The following is a 24,962-nucleotide window of genomic DNA, read 5'->3' as shown; positions in this document are numbered from 1 at the left end:
AGACACCCACCACCATGCCTGGCTAATTTTTGTATTTTTAGTAGAGATGGGATTTTACCATGTTGGCCAGGTGGGTCTTGAACTCCTGGCCTCAAGTGATCCGCCTGCGTTGACCTCCCAAAGTGCTGGGATTATAGGCGTGAGCCACTGTATCTGGCCAGAAGATGAATCTTAAGGCACCTCGGAAAAGGATACCCTAATTAGAATGGAGGATTTGAAAGACGGTAGAGTAAAAGATTTTCTATAGGGAGTGTTTTTTTGCCCACCCCAAAGCCACAGGGTAAATTTTATCTGCTCCTGAGGTTGATTATATTTCTGAAAGAAGTGATTAGTTGATGAGATGAATCCTGTATCCCCTCCACCACTCTCCACCATATCCAAGTCTGGACTTCCATTTTGTTTGGTTTTGTTTTCAGTGTAAATAAGATGAGTATCAAGTATCATTGTATAATATAAGCCAAATCTTAATTTAAATGTCTTTTTGTTGATCAGCCTTTTCAATGGAAAAGTTAATTCTTTAAAAATAACTGAAAGAAAATATTTCAGGGTTTTCAGATGGTCTGTGCTAATTGAACTTATACTGATATATCCACAAATAGTCAACTTAGCTGAAATTTGGCATATATGTTAAAAGTAAGAATGAATTAAAAGCATGTTGTGACACTGCTGGTAATGTAGATATACTTGGTACAGCAAAATCAGGGGACTAAATCATTATTGCAATGCTTTTTAACCTAGGGCCTGTGGATGGTCCTTAGAAGTTCTAATGAACGCCTTGGTATTGAAGGCAAGATTTTGGGTGTCTGTGCTTTTGTCACTGGAGAGGATTGGTAGCTTTCATCAGATTCTCAACAAAAGGATCCGTGTCTCACCAAAAAGTTAAGAACCACAGACATTTGAACATACTCTGTACATTGGACTAAAAAAAAAAAATTGATCAAAAGTAACTTACCCTGGCATCCATATCTTCTCTTTCCACTCTGAAAGGCTTAGAATATTAGATATTATAAGATATACAACTTAACTTTCTATTTAGAATTTTAAATTCCAGTGCAGTGGCTATAAAAATTATTTCATGAATAAAGAAAGTCTATAAAAAAGAGACACACTGGGGCCTGGCACGGTGGCTCATGCCTGTAATCCCAACACTTTGGGAGGCCAATGCAGGTCGACCACTTGAGGTCAGGTGTTTGAGACCATCCTGGCCAACATGGTGAAACCCTGTCTCTACTAAAAATGCAAAAATTAACTGGAATGGTGGCACGCACCTGTAGTCCCAGCTACTTGGGAGTCTGAGGCAGGAGAATTGCTTGAACCCAGGAGGCAGAGGTTGCAGTGAGCTGGGATCACGCCACTGCACTCCAGCCTAGGCGACAGAGCGAGACTCCATCTTAAAAAAAAAAAAAGAGACATATTGCCTTTGACTATGGGATGGTCTTAATAATGCAGATGAAAATTTTCCTCAGACCTGGTGGACTACGTGGAGGAAGAGGGTGTGTTGGATGGCCCCAGTAGTGCTGTGGGTGAAAAATGTCACCTGGACGCCACTAGGAGGCGCTGTGGTACAGGGAGTGACAAGAACCCAGCGTTCACCATTGCCTCAGCTTCCAACTCCTGGGAGACCTTGGACAGGTCACTTAATGTTACTCTGGGTCAATTTTGTTATCTGCAAAATAAAGAATTCTTTTCTCAATGTGTTTCGATGAGACTAAGATGTGATAAATGGCAAAGCGCTTTTTTTTTTTTTTTTTTTTTTTTTTTTTTTTTTGAGACGGAGTCTCGCTCTGTCGCCCAGGCTGGAGTGCAGTGGCCGGATCTCAGCTCACTGCAAGCTCCGCCTCCCGGGTTCACGCCATTCTCCTGCCTCAGCCTCCCGAGTAGCTGGGACTACAGGCGCCGCCACCTCGCCCGGCTAGTTTTTTGTATTGTTAGTAGAGACGGGGTTTCACCGTGTTAGCCAGGAGACGGAATTTCGCTCTGTCGCCCAGGCTGGAGTGCAGTGGCGTGATCTTGGCTCACCGCAACCTCTGCTTCCCAGGTTCAAGTGATTCTCCTGCCTCAGCCTCCCGAGTAGCTGGGATTACAGGTGCGCACCACCACGCTGGCTAATTTTTGTATTTTTAGTAGAGACAGGATTTCACCATGTTGATCAGGCTGGTTTCAAACTCCTGACCTCAGGTAGTCTGCCTGCCTCAGCCTTCCAAAGTGCTAGGATTACAGGCGTGAGCCACCTGCATGGCCTGGCAAAGCAGTTTTTAAAACGTGCACCATGGTCATTAAAATAAATATGTAGATAAAGATTGCCAAGATATATTAAGACTAAGGTGCAGAGTAGTAATTTATAGCATGATGGAGTTTGTGTATGAATTTTTACTCAAACATATAGGTGATATACGCATTTTTTTTCTAGAAAAATAAAGAGCTGTGGTTATCTTTACGGAATAGACTAGGATGGGGCAGGGAGGCTTTACTCTTTATTTTATTATTTCTATTAAACATATTAACAGGGGGCCATGGCTGTGGTTTCTGCCTGTAGTCCCAGCTACTTGGGAGGCTGAGGTGGGAGGAGCCCAGGAGTTTGAGGCTGCAGTGAGCTGTGATGGTGACACTGCACTCCAACCTGGGCAACACAGTAAGATCATGTCTTGAAAAAATATTTAAGCTGGGTGTGGTGGCTCACGCCTGTAATCTCAGCACTTTGGGAGGCTGAGACAGGCAGATCTCCTGAGTCCAGGAGTTGGAGACCAGCCTGGCCAACATGGTGAAACCCTGTCTCTACGAAAAAAGAAAAATTAGCGGGGCATGGTGGTGTGAACCTGTAATTCCAGCTACTCAGGAGGCTGAGGCACGAGAATTGCTTGAGCCTGGGAGGTAGAGGTTGCAGTGAGCCAAGAGTGTGTCACTGCACTCCAGCCTGGGCGACAGAGTGAGACCCTACCACAAACACACACAAAAAAAAAAAAAAAAAAATGAAATGTATATAAATATATACTATATAAAAATATAAATATAAAAACATATATATTTATATAATGTATAATATACATTGAAATATATATTAATATATGTTGTTTATATATTTATATATCTGTATAGCAGGATTATGGGCTGTTTTGTTTTCTCTGTTATTTCCTCTTGAAAAACTAAAAATAATTTAAAAAATTGAAAGACTCTTGGGAAGAGAGTGCTGTGTAGTTGTTAGGGGGGACTGTTATTAATGAAGAATAATCGTAGCTGATTTAAGGCCTGATCATAGGATAGTGTTTACAGGAAGATGCTGCCCAAGGATGAGGAAACATCCCGGATTCATTCTCTGGTCCCTTAAATAGAGCAAACCAAGTGACAGTTTTCCTCTCTTAAGAAATCTGTGTCCCTGGCATGCCATCCTGTGAAACCGTGCTGCTGGATTTATTTGCAGGTAACTGCTTCATGCTGGCACTGCTGGAGAGCATTGCCCCAGCAACTGCCCCCTCTCCCAGTTTTCTCCCCTTTCCACTGGACCATTCTCTCCTCACATACAGGCCTTCCCTAACTCTTGCCTTTCTCATTTGCATTTTCAGAAAACCCTCTGTTGACCCTACCTTCTTTGTCTCTTTGCTTTCTTTCATTCACTGGGTTCTCTAAAGAGGATTCTGTACTGTACTGTCTCTCTCCAGGTCCTCTCCTCCCATTCTCTCTGTCAGCTTTGTTTTTTTATTGAGACAGAGTCTCGCTCTGTCACCCAGGCTGGAGTGATTGGTACAATCTCGGCTCACTGCAACCTCCACCTCCTGGGTTCAAGTGATTCTCCTGCCTCAGCCTCCCGAGTAGCTGGGATCGCAGGTGCGTGCCACCACACCCGGCTAATTTTTCTGTGCTTTTAGTAGAGATGGGGTATTGCCACATTGGCCAGGCTGGTCTTGAACTCCTGGCCTCAAGTGATCCACCCACCTCAGCCTCGCAAGTGCTGGGATTACAGGCAAGGGACACTGCGGCTCGCCCTTCCTGCTATCTTAATGCCCCAGGGCTGGGGCATCTCTGCTCCTCTTCACACTCACTCTCCAGGGGCCCTCTTCCAGTCTCAGGGGCTTAAACCCCATACACATATATGGCCTTAACTCCTAAATTTGGACCTTTTTTCTGAATTCCAGAGCTATCTATTCATCTCCTCTTGGATGTCTAATATGCAATAAAAAATCAACACGACCAAAGCTGGACTCCTGAGTCATCACACCTTCCTGTCCTTCAACTTGCTCATCCCATAGGCTTCCCTCTTTTGCTCAGACTAAACGTTTTGTAGTCATGCTTTACTTCTCAGTTTTTCCCACCCCCTATGTTGCATATATCAGCAAATCCTGTTGGCCCTCCCTTCAAAATATATCCAGAATCTGACCCCTTCCCATTGTCACAGCTACCCCCTTGTCTAAGCCCCTTTAGCTCTTGTTTGGGTAATTGCAATAAACTGCTCATTGGTATCCATGCTACCATCCCGTAACAGACTATTCTGAGCAGCTCAAGAGATCACTTTGTTTATTTTTGTTTTTTGATTTGTAGTCATTCCATTTAACTTTAATTTAATTTTTATTTTTTTTTAGATATGAGGTCTCACTTGTTGCCCAGGCGGGGCTGGAACTGCTGGCCTCAAGTGATCTTCCTGCCTTGGCCTCCCAAAGTGCTGGGATTACAGGTGTGAGCCACTGTGTAATTTTTATTTTAGATTTGAGGGTACATATGCGGGTTTCTTTTCTTTTCTTTTTTTTTTTTTTTTGAGATAGAGTCTTGCTCTGTCGCCCAGGCTGGAGTGCAGTCGCGTGATCTCAGCTCACCGCAAGCTCTGCCTCCCAGGTTCACGCCATCCTCCTGCCTCAGCCTCCCGAGTAGCTGGGACTACAGGCACCCACCACCATGCACGGCTAATTTTTTTGTATATTTAGTAGAGACAGAGTTTCACTGGCTTACCCAGGATAGTCAATCTCTGGACCTCGTGATCCACCTGCCTTGGCCTCCCAGAGTGCTGGGATTACAGGCTTGAGCCACCGTGCCCGGCCCATATGCAGGTTTCTTATAAGCGTGTATTGTGTGATGCTGAGGTTTGGGCTTCTACTGATCCTGTCACCCATATGTTTTCAGCCCTTGTCCCCCTCTCTCCCTCCCTCCCCCCTTGTGAAGTCCCCAGTGGCTATAGTTCTTGTCTTTATGTCTGCACGTACCCAGGGCTTAGCTCCCACTTATATGTGAGAACATGTAATATTTGGTTTTGTGTTTCTGGGTTGGTTTGCATAGAAAAATGATCTCCAGCTGCATCCACACTGATGGAAAGGACATGCTTTTATTCTTTTTAATGGCTGCATAGTATTCTATAGAGTATATGCACCACATTTTCTTTATCCAATCCATTGTTGATGGGCACCTGGGTTGATTCCATGTTTTTGCTAAAGTGAATAGCACGGCAGTGAACATACAAGTGCATGTCTTTTAAAAAATATTCCCCAGAACTAAGCAGAACATGTGTCTTTTTGGTAGAACAATCTATTTTCCTTTGGATATACATCCAGTAATGGGATTGCAAGGTCAAATGGTAGTTCTGTTGTTAGTTCTTTGAGAAATCTCCAAACTGCTTTCCACAGGGGCTGAATTAATTTACATTCCCACTAACCGTGTGTGAGCACTCCCTTCAAAGAGATCATTTTGAAACATAAGTCAGATCATGTCTCTCTTCTGCTTGAAATCCTTCAATGGATCCCCTTGTTGCTGAGAATAAAAGCCCAAGTCCTAAAGCCCTACATGATGTACCCTCTTCTCACTCTGTCACACTCACCTCCTCTGCTCTCTGCCTTGATGTCTTGGATTCAGCCACGCTGGACCCCTTGCTATTCCTTATAGATGACACACGTGTTCTCAGCCCAAGACCATTGCACTTACTGTTCTTTCTGCCTAGAATGTTCTTCCTCCAGGTCTCACCTCTCGTCTTCCAGTTTTGTGTTTATATGCCCCCTAATCCGTGAAGCCTACTCTGACAACCCCATTTATAATAGCAATGCACACCTGACTTCTTCCCCCCACATTCCCTATGCCACTTTCTCTGTTTTACCTTTTCCTAAAGTGCTTACCATCTAACACATACATACATAGATATATACATGCACATATGCATACATGTATGCACACATGTATACACACATGTATGTATAGCTACTTGCTTGTCTGTTGTCTGTCTGTCTCATGAGAGTATCAGCTTCATTAATATGGGAGCTTTATTTTGTTCCCTGCTGTATTCCTGGTGCCTAGAATAGTGGCACATTATAGGCTGTCAATATATATTCACTGAATGAGTGAATGAACTGTCTAAATTTTCCCCACCCCCAAGGCAAGTGGCAGGAGCGGAAATTTTAAAGCATTATTTTGGTTGCCTTCTGCTTGATGTGATCTGGCCAGCTGGTTACCCTGTGAAATGGGAGGAGCCTTCTTATTCCTTTCCAAAACTTAGGCTGGTCAGGGACCACATAAGGAGCCACATCCAAGTTATGGGCTCACAGGGATTCTCATGGGACATTTAGTCAGCACATCTTCCCCTTTGATCTCCCACAGCATACTTGGGGAGCCAACATTTATGTCTATCTGTGAGCCTGGCCCACAGCCTGCTTTCCCTTCAGATGTATCAATGTTTGGCTTTTGGGTAGAGATGCCAAACAAGGAAAAGAAGATTGTTATTGGGGCTAGGAATTAGTTCCAAAAGCCAAATGTGAGAGAAGTGCTACCACAAAGGTTAGCACACACAAATAGCCCGAAAACTGGCTGGAACAATTCTGCTTGCTACAAACAGAGATGAAAAGACATTTCTAAATGTAGTCCCAAACAACCATACTGCCAGAATTGGAAGGGCATTCCTTTCCCTCCCTCCTTTTCCCCTCCCTTCCTTCCTTTCTTCCTCCCTCAAAGAGGACACGAAGGGCCAGTGAAATGAGACAAATCTCCAGGGTCACACAGTTAGTGGCAGAGTCAGAGCCAAAACTCAGGTTTCCTAATTCTTACTCTTTACAATATACTATTGTGGTGCCTTCCCAGTAAGCAAGGGAATAGTAAGAAAAAATTTCAATTAAATAAACTGGAGAACTTAATTGCTTAGTTCTCAAAAAGCTCAGTGCTGGTGAACAACTAGCCAGAATGTCACCCAAGAGACGGAAAAATGGACATTTCCAGCTGGGTGCAGTGGCTCATACCTGTAATCCCAGCACTTTGGCAGGCTGAGGTGGGTGGATCGCTTGAGCTCAGGAGCTCAAGACCAGCTTGGGCAACATGGTGAAATCCTGTCTCTACAAAAAATACAAAAATTATCTACAAAAATTACAAAAATTAGCTGGGTATGGTGGCATATGCTTATAGTCCCAGCTACTTGGGAGGCTGAGTTGGAAGGATGACTTGAGCCTGGGAGGCGGAGGTTACAGTAAGGTGAGATCGCGCCACTGCATTCCAGCCTGGGCGACAGAGTCAGACCCTGTCTCCAAAAAAAAAAAAAAAAGTTCTTAATGGTGTAACAATATATCTATATTTATATGTATCTTTGTAATAGATACATATGTAGAATGCACATAACATTTGGAATACTCATTCTCAGGATACACAGATTCTCCAAAGAAGCTACTTAGACGTGGTGCCAGGAAGTCCTGGAAGTCAAATCCATGATTTAATTCCAGCGACTACATTCTACACCATCATGCGATAGAAGATAAGACTAAAATATATTTTTTGTATTTTCTTTGTAGTTTTGTGACCTTTGTAACAAGGGAGCTTTGGCATGATAGTCATCTTAAATAAATCAAAACATGATTTAATAAAAATGCCATTTTACAAAACTGTAAAACTCTTAGCAGGAAACATAGGTGTAAATCTTCATGACACTGGAGTAGGCAACAGTTCCTTAAATAAGACACCAAAGGCATAAGCAACAAAAGAAAAAATAGGTCAATTAAACTTTATCAAAATAAAAAACTTCTGTGCATAAAAGGACTATCAAGAAAGCAGGAAACCTGGGCATAGTGGCTCATCCATGTAATCCCAGCACTTTGGGATCCTGAGGTGGGAGGATTACATGAGGCCAGGAGTTTGAAACCAATGTGGGTAACTTAGTGAGACCTCATCTCTGCAAAAAATTTTTTTTAAATTTAAAAATTAGCTGGGCATGGTGGTGTGCCTGTAGTCCCAGTTGCTCAGAAGGCTGAGGTGGGAGGATCACTTGAGCCCAGGAGGTCGAGGCTGCAGTGAGTCATGATCGTACCACCACTGCACTGCAGCCTGGGGACCCTGTCTCAAAAAAAAGAAAAAAAAAAAAGAAAAAAAAAAAGAAAATAGAGAAGATAACTCACAGAATGGGAGAAAACATTTGTAAATAAAATATTTGTAAATCTTATCTCTGATCAAGATCTGGTATCAAAAATATATTTAAACAACTCATAAAAGAATAAAAAGACAATTGCATTTAAAAATGGGCAAAGAATCTGAACAGACATTTCTCCAAAGCAGATATACAAATGACCAATAAGAACATAAAAGGATGCTCAACATCATTAGTCATTAGGGAAATAAATCAAAACCACAGTGAGATACCACTTCACATCCACTGGGATGGCTATAATTAAAAAAAAAAAAAAAAAAGAAACACCAGAAAATAAGTGTTAGCAAGGATGTCGAGAAATTAGAACACTCATAACATTGCTGGTGGGAAGACAAAATCCTCAGCCACTTTAGGAAACAGTCTAGCAGTTCCTTAAAAGGTTAAAGTTACCTTATAACCCAGAAATTCCATTCCTGAGTAAATACTCAAGACAACCGAAAACATACATTCACACAAGAACTTGTGCATGAATGCTCATAGCAGCATTGCTCATAACAGCATTACTCACAATAGTCAAAAGAAGGAAACCGCCCAAATGGCCACCAGCCGATGAATGGATAAAGAAAATGTGGCACACAGTGGAATATTATTTAGCCATAAAAAGAAACGAAGTACTGATGCATACTAGAACATGAATGAACCTTGAAAACATTATGCTAAGCTAGAGAAGCCAGACAGAAAGGGCCACATACTATATGATTACATTTATAGGAAATATCCAGAATAGGCAAATCCAGAGACATAAAGTAGATTAGTGATTGCCGGGAGATGGATGGAGGGAGGAATTGGGAGCAAGTGCTAACAGGTATAGGGTTTATTCTTGGTGTGATGGAAATGTTCTGCAGTTAGACAGTGGTGATGGTTGTATAACTCCATGAATTTGCCACTGAATTATACATTTCAAAATGGTTAGAATTGTGAACATTTTATCTCAATAAAAAATGGCATTTTACAAGCTTTAAGTGATACATATATTTGAATCATCTAATTTAAATTAAGTTTCTGTGTTCTGTTTTTTTTTTTAAAGAGATAGGGTCTTGCTCTGTTGCCCAGGCTGCAGTGCAGTGGCACAATCTTAGCTTACTTCAGCCTCAAATGCCTGAACTTAAGCGATCCTTCTGCCTCAGCCTCCCAAGTAGCTGAGACTACAGGCATGTGCCACCACACCTGACTAATTTTGAAAATTTTTTTGTAGTGATGGGGTCTCACTATGTTCCCTAGGCTTGTCTCGAAATCCTGGGCTCAAGTCATCCTCCTGCCTTGGCCTCCCAAAGTGTTCGGATTATAGGCACAAGCCACCACACACAGGCTTCTGAGTTCTTTATTGCAAGCAAGCTTTGTTTCTTTTTTATATTCTGTCAGGGTTTGATTTTGAGGCATCTCCAGGTTGGGGTTTGGGCATATGCTCGTTGAATTATATGTGGTTGTTATACCTCACCTCCTGCCCAGCTAGTTCATAGTCTCACTTTCAGAAGGTAGTAAGGAAATCTGGCCTTCACTAAAATCATGTCTACCGAATGGCAAAACGCTGGTGAATTTCATTAAAAAAATCAAGTTGCAAAAACTAGACTCTTAGAAGTCAAGATTGTGGTTGCCCTTGGTCGGGGGATGCAGATGACAATAATTTGTAAGGGAACATGAGGAAGGTTTCTGCAGTGCTAAGGATATTCTGTTTTTGGATCTGGATGCTGGTTACAGAGGTGTGTTTGATTTGTGAAAATTCGTCTTGTGGTACACTTACACAATGTGCAGTGTTCTGCATGTTTGTTATACTTCAATACCAAGTTCATAATTCAGTTCAACCTCCAGATAGGTATGTATGATATCAACAAATTGGTGTAATTAACTGGGTACCAGAGTTCATTGACTTGGCCTGCTGCCTTTGAGATGACACCCGGCCATGGCCATGGATTCGAAAAGGTTTTGTTTCCATGGACAGCTGCATAGGTCAGAGCTCTGCATCAGGGCCCTGTTATCCTCACCATCTCCTAACAGTGGATTTCAACAGCAAGGCCGTGTCTTAGCTGTGCCTCCTATGTATTGGGGCTGCTGGAATATAAACCCCTGGAGGAGGTGATGCTCTGAGTCAGGAGTAGCACTACCAGGCAGGCGTACCCCACTCCCTGCTCTGCCACTGGTGCCAGACCCCCAGAAACTATCACAGTGCTTGCCCTTTCCACCTGGACCCAGAGATGCCATGGTGGGTACCCATGACAAACCGACCCAACTGGCATTCTAGTGGGCTCAGGCTCACAATACTAGATCTAAAATATTCCATGCTAAATGTATTTCAGCATTAAGATATTTTTGAATTTTAGAAAGGTGATACGTAGCATTTAGTATATCTTATACCATACTGGCAACATGGTCTGGGGTAGCTTTCTGTAATCAGACAGTGATGAATTTTTCCACTAAATGGAATAAAGACTACAAATAGTCTCATGTCAATTCAGTCCAAGGTGTGCTACCAAATGAGTCTGTGCCGAACTTCAAAAAGTTTTCTAGGCTGGGCGCAGTGGGTCATGCCTGTAATCCCAGCACTTTGGGAAGTGGAGGTGGGAGGATCACTTGAGTCCAGGAGTTCAAGACCAGCCTGGGCAACATGGTGAAACCCCATCTCTACAAAAAAAAAAAAAAAAAAAAAAAAAAAATTAACTAGATATGTTGGCATGTTCTCATAGTCCCAGCTACTCGGTAGGCTGAGGTGGGAGGATCACCTGAGCCCAGGAGGTCAAGTCTGCAGTGAGCTGTGATTGTACCACTGCGCCCCAGCCTGAGTGACAGGGCGAAAATGTGCTAAAAAAACAAAAAACAAAAACAAACCAAAAAAAATTTTTTTAGTATTCAGTTTGGGGATTTTGGAATTGCTCATGAGGGAGAACATGAGTCTGTCTCAGTCAGTTTCACCACTAAATAAATGAGTTTTAGTTCTTTCTCGACAGAGGTTCATGGGCAGAGGTGCTGAGTGGCACCTCTGGGGAAAGGTTTACTATGGGGAGGAATTTCACGATTAACTCAGGCTCCAGCTGTGCCTCTAGGTCGGTTAATGTAGGTGGATGAGTGGCAAGATGATAACCTTGAAGGGACAGAGATGCCTGGGTAGCACAATCCTTTTTTGGATTCTACTCTCCTCTGCAGCACCTGCTAAGCTGTCAATGCTTGTTAACATTTCATTGATTTCTGTAGCACATTAGGGCCTTCCTGGAGTATTCAACCATAGCCAAGTTTATAATGTAAAATTTCTGGAGACTAATATTTATCTAAATTAAGTTAATTATAGGGATGATAAACCTCACTTAGACATGTGTTTTGAAGAGATTAGAGTTGAATTTCCTAAACAAGAAGCAAGGGAAACCTTTCCTAGAAAATCGATTTGCCATCCTTCGTGCTGATCATTTATGGGACATAAGTTCACTGTGGGAATGGCTTCTAAATGCCTCTGTTCAGAACCCTCTATTGGAGTGAGAGGAGAATAAAGAGACAATTTTCACTTCACACTGGGAGAGTGTTCTCCTGCAGTCCCAAACGTAAATCTTGGTGTAAACTCTTTAAAAGGAGCAGTAAAGAAGGTGATGGTAAGAGCTCATATATGTGTGTCTAGGGATGAAAGATGGTAGCCAAAGGGAGGGAATAGTTTGTAAGCTGATTCCAGTTGTAGCTGATAATTACATTTTACTGTGTTGTCATTTTTTTTTTTTTTTTTTTTTTTTTTTGGTTTTTGAGACAGAGTCTCGCTCTGTCGCCCAGGCTGGAGTGCAGTGGCACGATCTCAGCTCACTGCGACTTCTGCCTCCTGGGTTCAAGCTATTCTCCTGCTTCAGCCTGCCGAGTAGCTGGGAGTACAGGCACCCGCCACCACACCTGACTAATTTTTGTATTTTTAGTGGGGATGGAGTTTCACCATGTTGGCCATGCTGGTCTTGAAATCCTGACCTCAAGTGATCTGCCTGCCTCAGCCTCCCAAAGTGCTGGGATTACGGGCATGAGCCACCGCGCCCAGCCTGTGTTGTCATTTTTATGGGTTGTGACAACCTCAGAAACCTTCCTGCCTTCCCCTTGTCACCACGATCATCTTTTTCCTATCATTAAATTTCATTTTGATTAGTTTAATAGATGTTTACTGCATGATTTTCATTGAAGATGCTACAAAAATGGTAGTGTTGGAGAAATGAAACTAAGACCTGGTCTTTGCTCTTTGTATCAGTCCGTTCTTGCACTACTATAAGGAAATACCTGAGACTGCGTAATTTGTAAAGAAAAGAGGTTTACTTGGCTCATGGTTCTGCAGGCTGTATAGGAAGCATGATGCTTGGCTTTTGGGGAGCTCTCAGGAAACTTACAATCATGGTAGAAGGCAAAGGGGAAGTCAACACTTCACACGGCTAGAACAGGAGAAAGAGAAAGCAGGAAGGGGAGGTGCTGCACACTTTTCAATAACCAGATCTCATGAGAACTCACTACCACGAGAACAGCACCAAGAGGAAAATCCACCTGATCCAATCACCTCCAACACTGGGAATTAAAATTGACATGAGATTTGGGCAGGGACACTCATCCAAACCATTTCCTCTCTAAAGTTTATAGTCTGGTGAGGTAGACAAATAAATTTAATAGTTATGTATGTACAGTAAGATACGTTTCTAAGTCTTGATATAGAAGTATTCATAAAGTGTTATGGGAGCACAGAGGGGATATCCAAATCAGCCCGAGTTAGAGGTAGGGAGAGCTTCTAATGAAAAATAATTTTTTTTTTTTGAGATGGAGCCTCGCTCTGTTGCCCAGACTGGAGGGCAGTGGTGTGATTTTGGCTCACTGCAACCTCTGCTTCCTGGGTTCAAGCACTTCTTCTGCCTCAACCTCCTGAGTGACTGGGATTATAGGCACCTGCCACTATGCCCATCTGATTTTTGTATTTTTACTAGACATGGAGTTTTGCCATGTTGGCTAGGCTGGTCTTGAACTCCTGACCTCAGGTGATCTGCTGCCTTGGCCTCCCAAATTGCTGGGATTACAGTTGTGAGTCACTGCACCCAGCAAAAATGATGCTTTTGAATTGACTTTTATTGCCTAACATTTTAAAAAATTTAAATAAAACGCACATATTGTGATATAGCTCAATCAATTTTGACAATTGTATACATCCGTATTGACACCACCTCAATAGAGATATAAATCATAGTCATTTTCATCAACACAGAAAGTTCCTTTTTACTTCTTTCCAGCCAGTATCCCACCCCCAGCCACCTCCTCAGAGGCTACCAGATGAACTGCCTTTGGCCTGGGCATTTACAATTAGGAGGAGTGGTGGAAGGGCAGGTCCATGGAGGGAACAGTGTACAAAGGCATGGATGTGTGAGAGATTGTGGCACATGTAAGGGATCTCCAGCCCTCTGATCTCATCTTTTTGGGCTGAGGGCAAGTCATCTTTGTTAAATGAATGTTTGACAGAGATGAGGCTAAGTGCCAGGTCACCAAGGGATGGGACATTCAAGCAACTTGACTTTCATCCTGTAAGACAAAGGGGGCCATGGAAGGGTTTCAGGCAGGATAGTGGTCTTCATGGTACACTAAGACTTTGATTTAATTAATTAATTAATTATTTTAGAGACAGCGTCTTGCTCTGTCACCCAGTCTGGAGTGCAGTGATGCAATCATAGCTCACTAAAGTCTTGAACTCCTAAGGCTCAAGTGATTCTCCCACCTTAGCCTCCCAAGTAGCTCAGACTACAGGTGTGCACCATCATGCTCAGCTTAAATGACCTTTTAAGCAGAGGAAACTTAAATGTCTCACTTGTTCTATGAACTATATACAATTATCACAAAGGTGCTTAAATTGTGATAAATTTTTTTTTCTGGTTAAGCTGTGACTCCAGACAGGATCTACAGAGGAGTTTTACAATCTCATCTCCGGGTTCTATGGATAATTACTTTAGCTTTCTGTGTTAGTCTCTTAAAGAACTGTGAACTTGCATTTTAAAGTTCAAATGGTTAAAACATTTTGAGGGCAAAGTTCTGTTTTATTGGTAGGAAACTGTTAAATTCATTCTTCTGTAAAGAGAGTAATCAGTCGTTTTATGTGAGGAGGGACAAATATCTAATTAAAAAAATTCTGCTTGACATCAAACAATTGATCAAATATTTCAATGAAGACAAAGTTTTATGCTCAGTGATAGTGTTGGATGGTGTCTGCATTTAAAATGCTCTTTCATATTAATTCAATATGTCATTGATGTCTGTCTTTGATTTACACAAAGGAGTCAGAGATGTTTCTTTTCTGTAGGGAGAATCTCAAAAGCAGAAGCTGAACTGACACTACAGAAGAAACGAAATAAGACTCATTACGACTTTTTGAGAGAGTGTTGTTTGGTGCAGTGTCTTCTGACTAAATTGATAGTTCATTTGCTTTTGAGATATAAAAGGGAAAGCAGTTACCTGAAAGAAACTTCCAGTCTCTGGAGCAAGGTGGCCTACCTTTGGAAGTTCGTAGTCTAATGTTGACTGGTTGGTTTTGGGAATTGCTTCTGCCACCTTTCAACAAAGGAAACATTAGAATGCAAATTTATGTTTAAAATTACATTGTTTTTCATACTTTGAAAAGTGAACTTGGAGGAGTAACACTGGGTCTCAGTATTTTTATGCAAAAATTAAGGGAGTATAGACAATGAAAGCAACCCAGAAAGACACATTGAAAAAGAAAGTTAAATATAGTGACATACTATCTGAAAGAACTAAAAGACATTAAGAAACAGGTAAAAGACATGAAAGAGCATTATTCATCAGAATTAGAAAAACTTACAAATAGGGCGACAGAATTCAAGAAATAAGTAGAAATGAAAAGAAAAAAAATCATTTTAAAAACGACAACCAAACCAGAAGAAACTCTAGAGCAAATAGACACAAGAGAAAGCAAAAAGAAGTATAAGTTCAAAGAAATGACAAAAAACACGAAGAAGAGTGACAAATACAGATCAGAAAGATCTGGAATATGGATAGAGTCCCTGAAGCGAAAGAAGACCAAAGAAAGGGAATAGAATGAGTACTAGAACTGAAAGTCAAGAAAACTTGCCTGGCCAGGGCAATGGCTCACACCTGTAATCCCAGCACTTTGGGAGGCTGAGGCACGAGGCGAGTGCATCACTTGAGCCCAGGAGTTTGAGACCAGCTTGGGCAACATAGTGAGACCCTGTCTCTACAAAAAATTTAAACATTAAAAAGAAATTACCTGGGTGTTGTGGTGTGTGCCTGTAGTCCCAGCTACTCAGGAGGCTGAGGTGGGAGGATGGCTTGAGCCTGGGAGGTCGAGGCTGCAGTGAGCTGAGATTGCACCACTGCATTCCAGCCTGAGTAACAGAGCCAGACTTTGTCTCAAAAAGAAAAAAAAAAAAGAAAAAAAGAAAAAAGAAAAAATGAAAGAAAAATAAAAAATACTTTCCTGAAATATTTCCTGAAGTATTTTGAAATACAGATTGAAAAAGCACACCATGTACCTAAACATATTGACCCAGTGCTATTCTAGAACGTATTTTAGGACATATTCTAGAAAAATTATTGGACTTGAAAGGAAAATAAACATTTCTCTTTTTTAGCAATATATTTGGCTTTCAAAAAATTTCTGTAAGCATTTAGACACAAATGGCATGTGACTTAGGAAGAAAAGAAAATTAGATTATTATCAGATTTTTTGACAGAATAGATTTATGCCAAAATAAAATGGGATAACATACTTCAGATACCCAAGGATATCAAGTGTGAGGGAAAGACCTTCTATCCAGTAAGATTGACACAAAATGTGATCAACATGCAAGAACTATGGACCTCTTGTTCTCACGGGCTTTTATTAAAGCATCTACTTGAGATCAAGTCCACCAAAACAACTGGAGAAACATTGACACAAGAAGTGATGAGCATGAAATACATGGTTGCTTATAGAACTAAGACTAAACGAGAGTTTAAAGAGGAAATTATTGTATATAAAGGTTTTATAGACTGTCCAGATAGATCTAGCATGACCATTAAAAAGGGGGAGAGAATGAAGTTAGCCTGAGAAAAATATTTTAAACCGTTTAGTCAAAATATGTGGTGGCATTATTGTTATTGTTATTCTGAAATTGCCGCATGATCCTTATAGGTTAGCACAAATGATGGGATATTCCAATCCTGTCATCCTCTGGGTCCTTGAGAACTAGGATTCTTGGTATGGAAGTGCCTAGTAACAATGGGCAAGCAGCCATAATGCCGAGATTATGGTCTTGAAATACCATGTTCCGCTAAAGCAAACCTGGGCTGCTTGGAGAAATGGCTGATTCCAAATCTGGAATAGGAAATGTACAAGACGAACGGGAATATCTTGACCTACCACACAGTAGAGAAGTTATCAAAGACTACTAGAGTTGTGGGCAGAAGGTTCTTAAAATTTTTTTGAAGAGAGAGGGTCTCACTATGTTGCCCAGGCTGGTCTCAAACTCTTGGGCTCAAGTGATGTTCCCACCTTGGCCTCCCAAAGTGCTGACCCTACTGGTGTGAGCTCTGCACCTGGCATTTCAGGGGCCATTTTGAAGAACCTCTCACAGGTTAAAAAGGAAACAATTTCTGCCTTAATAAGGATAATGTTTAAATATTTTAAAATCCATGAGTTCATAATAATCTTTATTTTATTTTTAGAATTTTTCTTATTTATTTATTTATTTATTTATTTTTGAGATGGAGTTTTGCTCTTGTTTCCCCAACTGGAGTGCAATAGCACGACCTTGGCTCATTGCAACTTCTGCCTCCCGGGTTCAAGCGCTTCTCCTACCTCAGCCTCCCGAGTAGCTGGGATTACAGGCATGAGCCACCACACCCAGCTAATTTTGTATTTTTAGTAGAGATGGGGTTTTGCTATGCTGGCCAGGCTGGTCTCAAACTCCTGACCTCAGGTGATCCACCCACCTTGGCCTCCCAAAGTGCTGGGATTATAGGTGTGAACCACTGCACCTGGCCTGTTTTTTATTTTTCTATTGCCCAGGCTGTAGTGCAGTGGCACCATTTTGGCTCACTGCAACCTCCGCCTCCTGGGTCCAAGCGATTCTCCTGCCTCAGCCACCCAAGTAGCTGGGATTACAGGCGTATGCCACAATGCTTGGCTAATTTTTGTATTATTAGTAGAGACTGAGTTTCACCATATTGGCCAGGCTGGTCTTGAACTCCTGGCCTCAAGTGATCTGCCCGTCTTGTCCTCCCAAAGTGCTGGGATTATAGACATGAGCCACCTTGTCTGGCCCATAATAATCTTTAAAAAGAAAATGAATTGATTGCATTCTGAAGATGACAGATAAACAATTCATCATTGTGGAAATGGTGTAAATAAAAACAGAGAACCAACGATTTACCTTGCCTTTTCTTTATGAACTGTACAACTAGGTAATCAAATAGTAGATGAGGGGAAGCATCTCTTTGTAAAATTATTCCAGCTAAAAAATAAAAACAGTAGGATAGAATTAGAATGACACCATCCTAACTATCCCAAATGGATCAGTGAACCTAGGCATTGAGCTGACATTAAAAAAAAAAAAAAAAAAAAAGTGAAAAGCAGGCATGATGTACCTCTTAATGAAAGAAACACCACCACTTAATTTTGCCAGAGGAATGGAATCTAAGACTCATCAATCCTTCGGATTTAGCTGCCAATTTTCAGGAAATACAGAGGATAGAGGAACATGCTGAACTGCACCATGCGTATGCAGTCATTGAAGCCCAGATTGCAGGAAACTCTGCATAGAATACAGCCTCTGTCCTTCAATACATACGTTGTGAGAGAAAGAAAGAGACTGAGGGGGATATACCACGTTAAAAAAAGGGAGCAAATGAAATGCACACTTAGGTGATAAAACAATAAAGTAGCATAAGAAAAGTGATTAATGTGCTGTTGGAGGGCTGGGAAAGGTTGTGGTTAGTATGGTGTATATGGTGGAGTTTCTCGGGTGGCTGGCTAAACTCTTATTTCTTGACCTGGGTAGTGATTACAAAAATGCTTAGCAAGACTTTTATCATTAATATATTACTATATTTGCTTTTTTCCATATGCCATATGTGGCCATCTATCCATCCCTTCATCCACCTATTAATCCATCTTATTTCTGGATGCGTTTAAAAGTAAATGACAGATATTTGTATACCTCCCCCTCATTACTTCTGTACTCTAATACCATTAACTAGAGTTCAATATTGAGTTTTTCTTTTCTTTTTTTTTTTTTGAGACAGGGTTTTGCTTTTGCCCAGGCTGAAGTGCAGTGGAGCTATCATGGCTAACTGCAGCATCTACCTCCTGGGCTCAAGTGATCTGCCCTCCTCAGCCTCCCAAGTAGCTGGGACCACTGGTGTGCACCACCATACCTGGCTAATTTTTGTATATTTTGTAGAGATGCAGTTTTGCTATGTTGCCCAGGCTAGTCTCAAACTCCTGAGCTCAAGCGATCCTCCTGCCTTGGCCTCCCAAAGTGCTAGGATTACAGGTATGAGCCACCCTGTCTGGCCTGTTGTTTTCTTTTGATGTAAAACTTACATAAAATGAAATAAACTTATTTGAAATGTATACTCACTGAGTTTTGACAATGCATACACCCACATAACTCAAACTCCTATTAAGATATACATCACCATTGATCGCCCCCAAAATTTCCAAAATGTCCTCTTTTTTTTTTTTTTGAGATGGAATCTTACTGTGTCACCAGGCTGGAGTGTAGTGGCGGGATCTCAGTTCACTTCAACCTCCGCCTCCTGGGTTCAAACTATTCTCCTGCTTAAGCCTTCTGAGTAAGCTGGGACTACAGGCATGCACCACCACGCCCAGCTAATTTTTGTATTTTTAGTAGAGACGGGGTTTCACCATGTTGGCCAGGATGGTCTTGATCTCTTGACCTCGTGATCTACCTGTCTTGGCCTCCCAAAGTGCTGGGATTACAGGTGTGGGCCACCGCACCTGGCCTTCCCTCATTTTTTTAAGTCTCTAAAATCTGAATGTATTTTTCTTCAAATTCAAACATGAAATCAATTTTCTTTTTTTTTTTTTTCTTTTTTTCTTTTTTCTTTTTTTCTTTTTTCCTGGAAGCGAGTCTTTTTTATTGACGGAATAAACACAACATTGATGATAGTAGGGTAGAGCTGGTGGTAATGTCCTGTCACTGCAATTATGACATTCAAATCAGACCTACATAACTGTGGCTTCTTTTGATTCTTTCAACTTTGAATTTTGATTATCTGTACAGAGGGGCTTCTAAATGAAAACGAATTCACTTGCATCACCCCTATTCACCTATTTATTCTGTTTCTGGAGAATAACAAATTTTTTAAAAGGTGGTTAAGGCTAAAAGACAAAAAAATTGACTAAAATAAGCTATGAGGCCCAATCAAGAATGGCTTAACATTATTCATTTTCTTCTTTGAACATCTTACTTAAGTGCTTTATTAGGGCTACTAGCTCAGGGTTCCCACCACGTGCGTCAGTCTGTTTATAGGCTTTAGATTCAAGCTCTCTAAGAGTATTACGAGTGTATTCAAAAGAACCTACATCCTCAAGATAATGTACACAGTATTTTTTAATATCTATGTTTTCTGTTTTCTGGCGCAAGATATTCTGCACCTGGGTACTTTCAGGCCTCGATCAAATAGCATGAATAGTAGGAAATGAGAACTTTCCCTCTGTTAGATCTTCACAAAAACTTTTGTTTTCACTATATTCTTTGGAGTGCAGATTAGCATAATCATCCCTAATTTGGAAAAAGAGCCCAAGTGTATTAAGAAGTGGTTTTAAATCTTCCTTGTAATCAGAGAACAATTGCATGAGACCTACTGCTAATCCAAACAGTCCACCTGTTTTCTGCAGCACCATAGCTTTATATTCTTCTTCAGTGGGACAAGTGTAATTATCCCTCCAGTAAATATCTAGGCCTTGTCCCTGATGGAGTTCCAAAAGCTGGCGGGTAAAAAGCTTCACTGCATCTGGGTGATCAAGGGTTAAGACTTTCTCCAAGCCAAGGAAATATACGTAATTTGCAGAATTGATGACAGACGGGATTCCATAGATGCTGTGGGCCACTGGAAAGCCACGTCGGAGTTTTGAGTTGTCTTCAATATCATCGATGAGTAAACTGGCATTATGCAACATTTCTGTCACTTCAATAATAATCTGTAGCTTGTCCTCTGGAACTTTCAGCCAATGATTAAATGCCTGTGAAAGTTTGGTTCACACTTGTTTACCTGGTAACTGAAGTAAGTATTTATACGGTTCTAGAAGAATTCTTTGGACTGTTTCTTGAGTCTTCTCCATTGGATTTAAACTTCAAAGCCAATAGTTCAACGATGATATCACGACTTTCACGCCGCCGGTCCGGGAGTAGCTGTACCCCGCATTAACTTCCTATTTTATAGTGTGGGCTTAGGCTCTTCCCGATGCCTACATGAAACCCTCCCACTACTTCACCACACAACTCTCCGCCCTCCTCAGCCGCCAGCGACACCGCATTACTCGGTGCAAGAAAATGCGCCATCCCGGTCACCGAAATCAATTTTCTTTCAAGTAAAATAAAAAAAATTATGTTTTACTTCTCTTGCTCCTCTCTCTCTTTCTCTTTCTTTCTCTTTCTCCCTCTCTCTTTCTTTCTTTCTTTCTTTCTCTCTCTCCCTCTCTCTCTTACTCTCTTTCTTTCTTGACAGAGTCTAACTCTGTTGCCCAGGGTGGAGTGCAATATGGCCTGATCACAGCTCACTGCAACCTTGAATCTTGGGCTCAAGCAATCCTTCTACTTCAGCCTCTCAAACAGCTAGGACTACAGGCATGTGCCACAACACCAGCTAATTTTTTATATTTTTTGTAGAGATGAGGTCTTGCTATGTTGCCCAGGCTGGTCTCACACTCTTGGCCTCAAGTGATTCTCCTGCTTCAGCCTCCCAAAGTGTTGGGATTACAGGTGTGAGCCACTACACCTGAGCCCTGGCATTCTCAATTTTGTAGATATACTCCAGGAATCTCACTTTGGATTATTATTAGTAATAGTACTGAGAGGCAGTGTGGAATGGTGGTTAAGATTCTGGTGGCAGACTGCCCAGGTTTGAATCTCAGCTCCTTCCCTTATCAATGGTGCGACCTTGGTAATTAACTTCTCTGCCTCAGTTTTGTCCTTTGAAGGATGGAGTTAATAATAATACCTTCATCAAAGGGTGGTTGTGAGGATTAAGTGAGGAAATACATGTAAAGCACTTAGAATAGTGTCTGGCATTTAGTGAACAATATAGATATGCTCAATTTTTTTATCATTATTAGATTACCATTTTATATTACATATTATTTATTTCAAAACTATTTTGACATTTGCCTTCAGATATAAAATTGTATTAGCGAAAATTATATTAACCATAATTATTTAGACTTAATTAGATTTGCATGTCGATTGGAAGCACCCAGTGACTTAACTATGGATCATCCATGTAGTCTGGAACCATGGTTCTAGCATCCTCGAGAGCCCACCTGTTTGGTGTAAGTCCCATGTGGTCATTAGGAAGCCATATCCCTTCTCTCTTCAGTTTCTTCTTCTATGAAATATAAGGGATACCACAGACTCATACAGGAGATTCCTCACACTCATCATAGGAACTACTTGGTTATAAATGAAATTATTTATACAAGAACCTGTGGAAGTCTCAAGGAAATCAATACTCTGGAAATGCCTGTGATTGTTGCTATTTATCATTCTCCTGGTGAGTCAGTCCTTTTCATCACTCAGGCATACTAACTTTAGCAGATGGGGTCAGCCTGCAGAAGATCAATTACTGGTCTCCTTATTTCTTCTTCCTTGTCATCTTCCCCAAGGATTCCCCCCAATCTCCACCACCATTTCCCAGCCATATCTTTTGTATAACATGGTCAGCAGTCATTATGACAGCTCCAGGCCATCCAGGACTTCTTAGGGGTTAGATATACACTTTCTCTGTGAGAAAGCAGGAAGACTTCTACCATTTCTTTGAAATAGCCTTGCAGCTTTGGAATTTAGGGCAGTCATTTGGAATTCAGTTTGATTTTTACCTTGTGTATCTTTACTCCTATGTAGTCAGACCTCTGGGGTTTACTGGCAGAAGGTACAGCAGATACTTTATTTCATAAAGATGAATTTTTTAATATGTTAAACTAACTTGTTTCTGTTTTCCGTCTTTTGAGGCTCTCCTAATGTCTCCTTTCTCTCAGACAAGAGAACCTTCCTTTAAAGTTAAAAAAACATAAAATCTGTCAATATCTATTGTCTTATTAATGAATAAGACTGAATTTTAAGTTTTATTTTACATTTTATATATTGTCTACATATGTGATAAAACCCTGTCAAAATCATGTGAACATTTCAAAGATTTACTAGACTCTTCTATATATGGTTACATTAAAATTTTAAGCCAGGCTTGTTGCCCAGGCTGGTCTTGAACTCCTGGGCTCAAGTGATCTTCCTGTTTGGGTCTCCCAAAGTGCTGGGATTACAGGTGTGAGTCACCACACTTGGCCCTGTAAATTCTTTACATAATTGAGAGGTGATATCTTGATAATACGAATTTATTAAAATTGATTTGTGCTGCTGGTTCTGAAACAAGATGGAATAGACTTACTTTTGACTACTTTTCCCCTCTAAATACAATGAAACCTCTTGGAAATATTGGAACAGACAATTATAAAAGGTCTCTGAAAGCTAGAAAGATGACAGAGTAGTAGGAAACCCCAGGATATGAGGAACGACAACATGCTGAGTTTTCTGGGTTTTCTTTTTGTCTTGCATATGCCCCTGGCCTGGATGCCGGAGAGGCCTGTAGTCTGAAACTACCCACAGGCATAGGCATAAGAACCTAAGGAAAGCCTGCTCTCTCTGGCCAAAGAACCAGGAGAGGGGAAGCCCAACAGAGACCTAGTGGGGAACTAAAACCCCTGTTTCACACCACAGGCCAGTAGACAGTACAATCTGTTGGCAACGGTGGTGGCAGCAAAATTCCAAGCCATCCAAGACACCGCTCCACAACCAGAGCATTGGCAGGCAGTCCGATCTGTCCACAGTGGCAGAGCCACGGTGAATCCTCGTGTCACCCTGCTCTCTACCCACTGGCATAAGGAGACCCAAGCCTAGTGGCTTTTGCTATAACCCCTACTGCCAGAAAACCACCAAGCACTAGCAGGTGGCTAAAAGAATCACCTTCAGCCCCTGCAGATGGCATCAGCAGGAATGAGCAGGAACCCTATCATCACCAGAAGAACAAAACAGACCAGAATAACATTGCAAGGGCTCTCAAAACTCAACTGTCATTGGAACAACAAGCCCACAAAGTAGGCCAGAACTTATAGGCTAAATCTAAGCAGAGTGACAGTCTGCTAAAATAGAATATTTAAATATAATCTAGAGTCTTCTAGCATAATAATCATAATGTCCAGTGATAAAAACAAATCATTAATTCTACCAGGAACCAGGAAAACCACAGTTTGAATGAGGAAAGACGACTGATGCCGATGACAAGATGAATCAGATGTTGGAATTATTTGATAAGGATTTTAAAGTAGCCATCAAAAAAAATGCTTCAGTAATCAATTACAAATTCTCTTGAAACAAGTGCAAGATAGAAAATATCAGTAAATAAAAGTTATAAAAAGAGACAAATGGAAATTATGAAATTGAAAATCCAATAATTGAAACAAAAAACTTACTGGATAGCCTCAGTAGTGGAGTGGAGAAAACTGAGGACAGAATCAGTAAATTTGAAGATGGATCAATAGAATTTACTGTGTCTGAGCAGCAGAAAGAAAACAGCTGAAAAAAAATGGGCCAAGTGCAATGGCTCACACCTGTAATCCCAGCACTTTGGGAGGCCGAAGTGGGAAGATCACCTGAAGTCAGGAGTTCGAGACCAGTCTGGCCAACATGGTGAAATCCCATCTCTACTAAAGTACAAAAATTAGCTGGGCGTGGTGGCGGGCGCCTGTAATCCTAGCTACTTGGGAGGCTGAGGCAGGAGAATTGCTTGAACCCGGGAGGTAGAGGTTGTAGTGAGTTGAGATGGCGCCACTGCACTCCAGACTGGGCGACAGAGCAAGACTCCATCTCCAAAACAAACAAGCAAACAAATAAAAACAGAGGGTTAGAGATCTGTGAGACAATAACAAAAGAAGAAACATGTGTATCACCAGAGTTCCATAAGGAGAGGAGAAAGAGAATAGTGCTGAAAGAGTATTTGGGAGGAATAATGGCTGCAAATGTCCAAAATTTGATGAATAAACCCCAATAAGATAAGCACGAAGAAATCTACTCCAAGACACATAATTAAACTTCTAAAAACTAAAAAATAAAAAACACGTTAAATTAACAGCCAAAAAGAAAGGACACATTTCCAATGGAGAACACGGATTTATTTATTTAATTTTTTAAATTTTACTTTAAGTTCCAGGATACACGTGCAGAACGGGCAGGTTTGTTAACAGGTATACATGTGCTATGGTGGTTTGCTGCACCTATCAACCTGTCATCTAGGTTTTAAGCCCCTCATGCATTGGGTATTTGTCCTAATGCTCTCCCTCTCCTTGCCCTCCAGCCCCCAA

At 41.2% G+C, this 24,962-nt stretch overlaps 2 protein-coding genes and 1 non-coding gene across 6 annotated transcripts in view; 1 reads left to right on the top strand and 2 right to left on the bottom strand.

The window, feature by feature from the left end:
• CACNA1D (calcium voltage-gated channel subunit alpha1 D) overlaps positions 1-24,962 on the top strand; it is a 479,329-nt gene that overhangs the window by 39,405 nt on the left and 414,962 nt on the right. The gene's annotated exons all lie outside the window — the stretch shown is intronic.
• Positions 14,231-14,354, bottom strand: LOC119626068 (small nucleolar RNA SNORA26). The gene has a single exon (XR_005242261.2). It is a non-coding gene; the product is annotated as a small nucleolar RNA SNORA26 (small nucleolar RNA).
• Positions 19,406-20,969, bottom strand: LOC103227760 (geranylgeranyl pyrophosphate synthase-like). Its single transcript, XM_038003789.2, is given in 1 exon segment — positions 19,406-20,969. A coding segment is annotated over 1 exon segment (741 nt). The 5' UTR covers positions 20,514-20,969; the 3' UTR covers positions 19,406-19,772.

The sequence above is a fragment of the Chlorocebus sabaeus genome, chromosome 22, assembly GCF_047675955.1.
Source record: "Chlorocebus sabaeus isolate Y175 chromosome 22, mChlSab1.0.hap1, whole genome shotgun sequence".
NCBI classification, from domain to species: domain Eukaryota; kingdom Metazoa; phylum Chordata; class Mammalia; order Primates; family Cercopithecidae; genus Chlorocebus; species Chlorocebus sabaeus.
The sequence above is the reverse complement of the archived record's forward strand: the minus strand, read 5'-3'. Positions and strand labels throughout refer to the sequence as shown.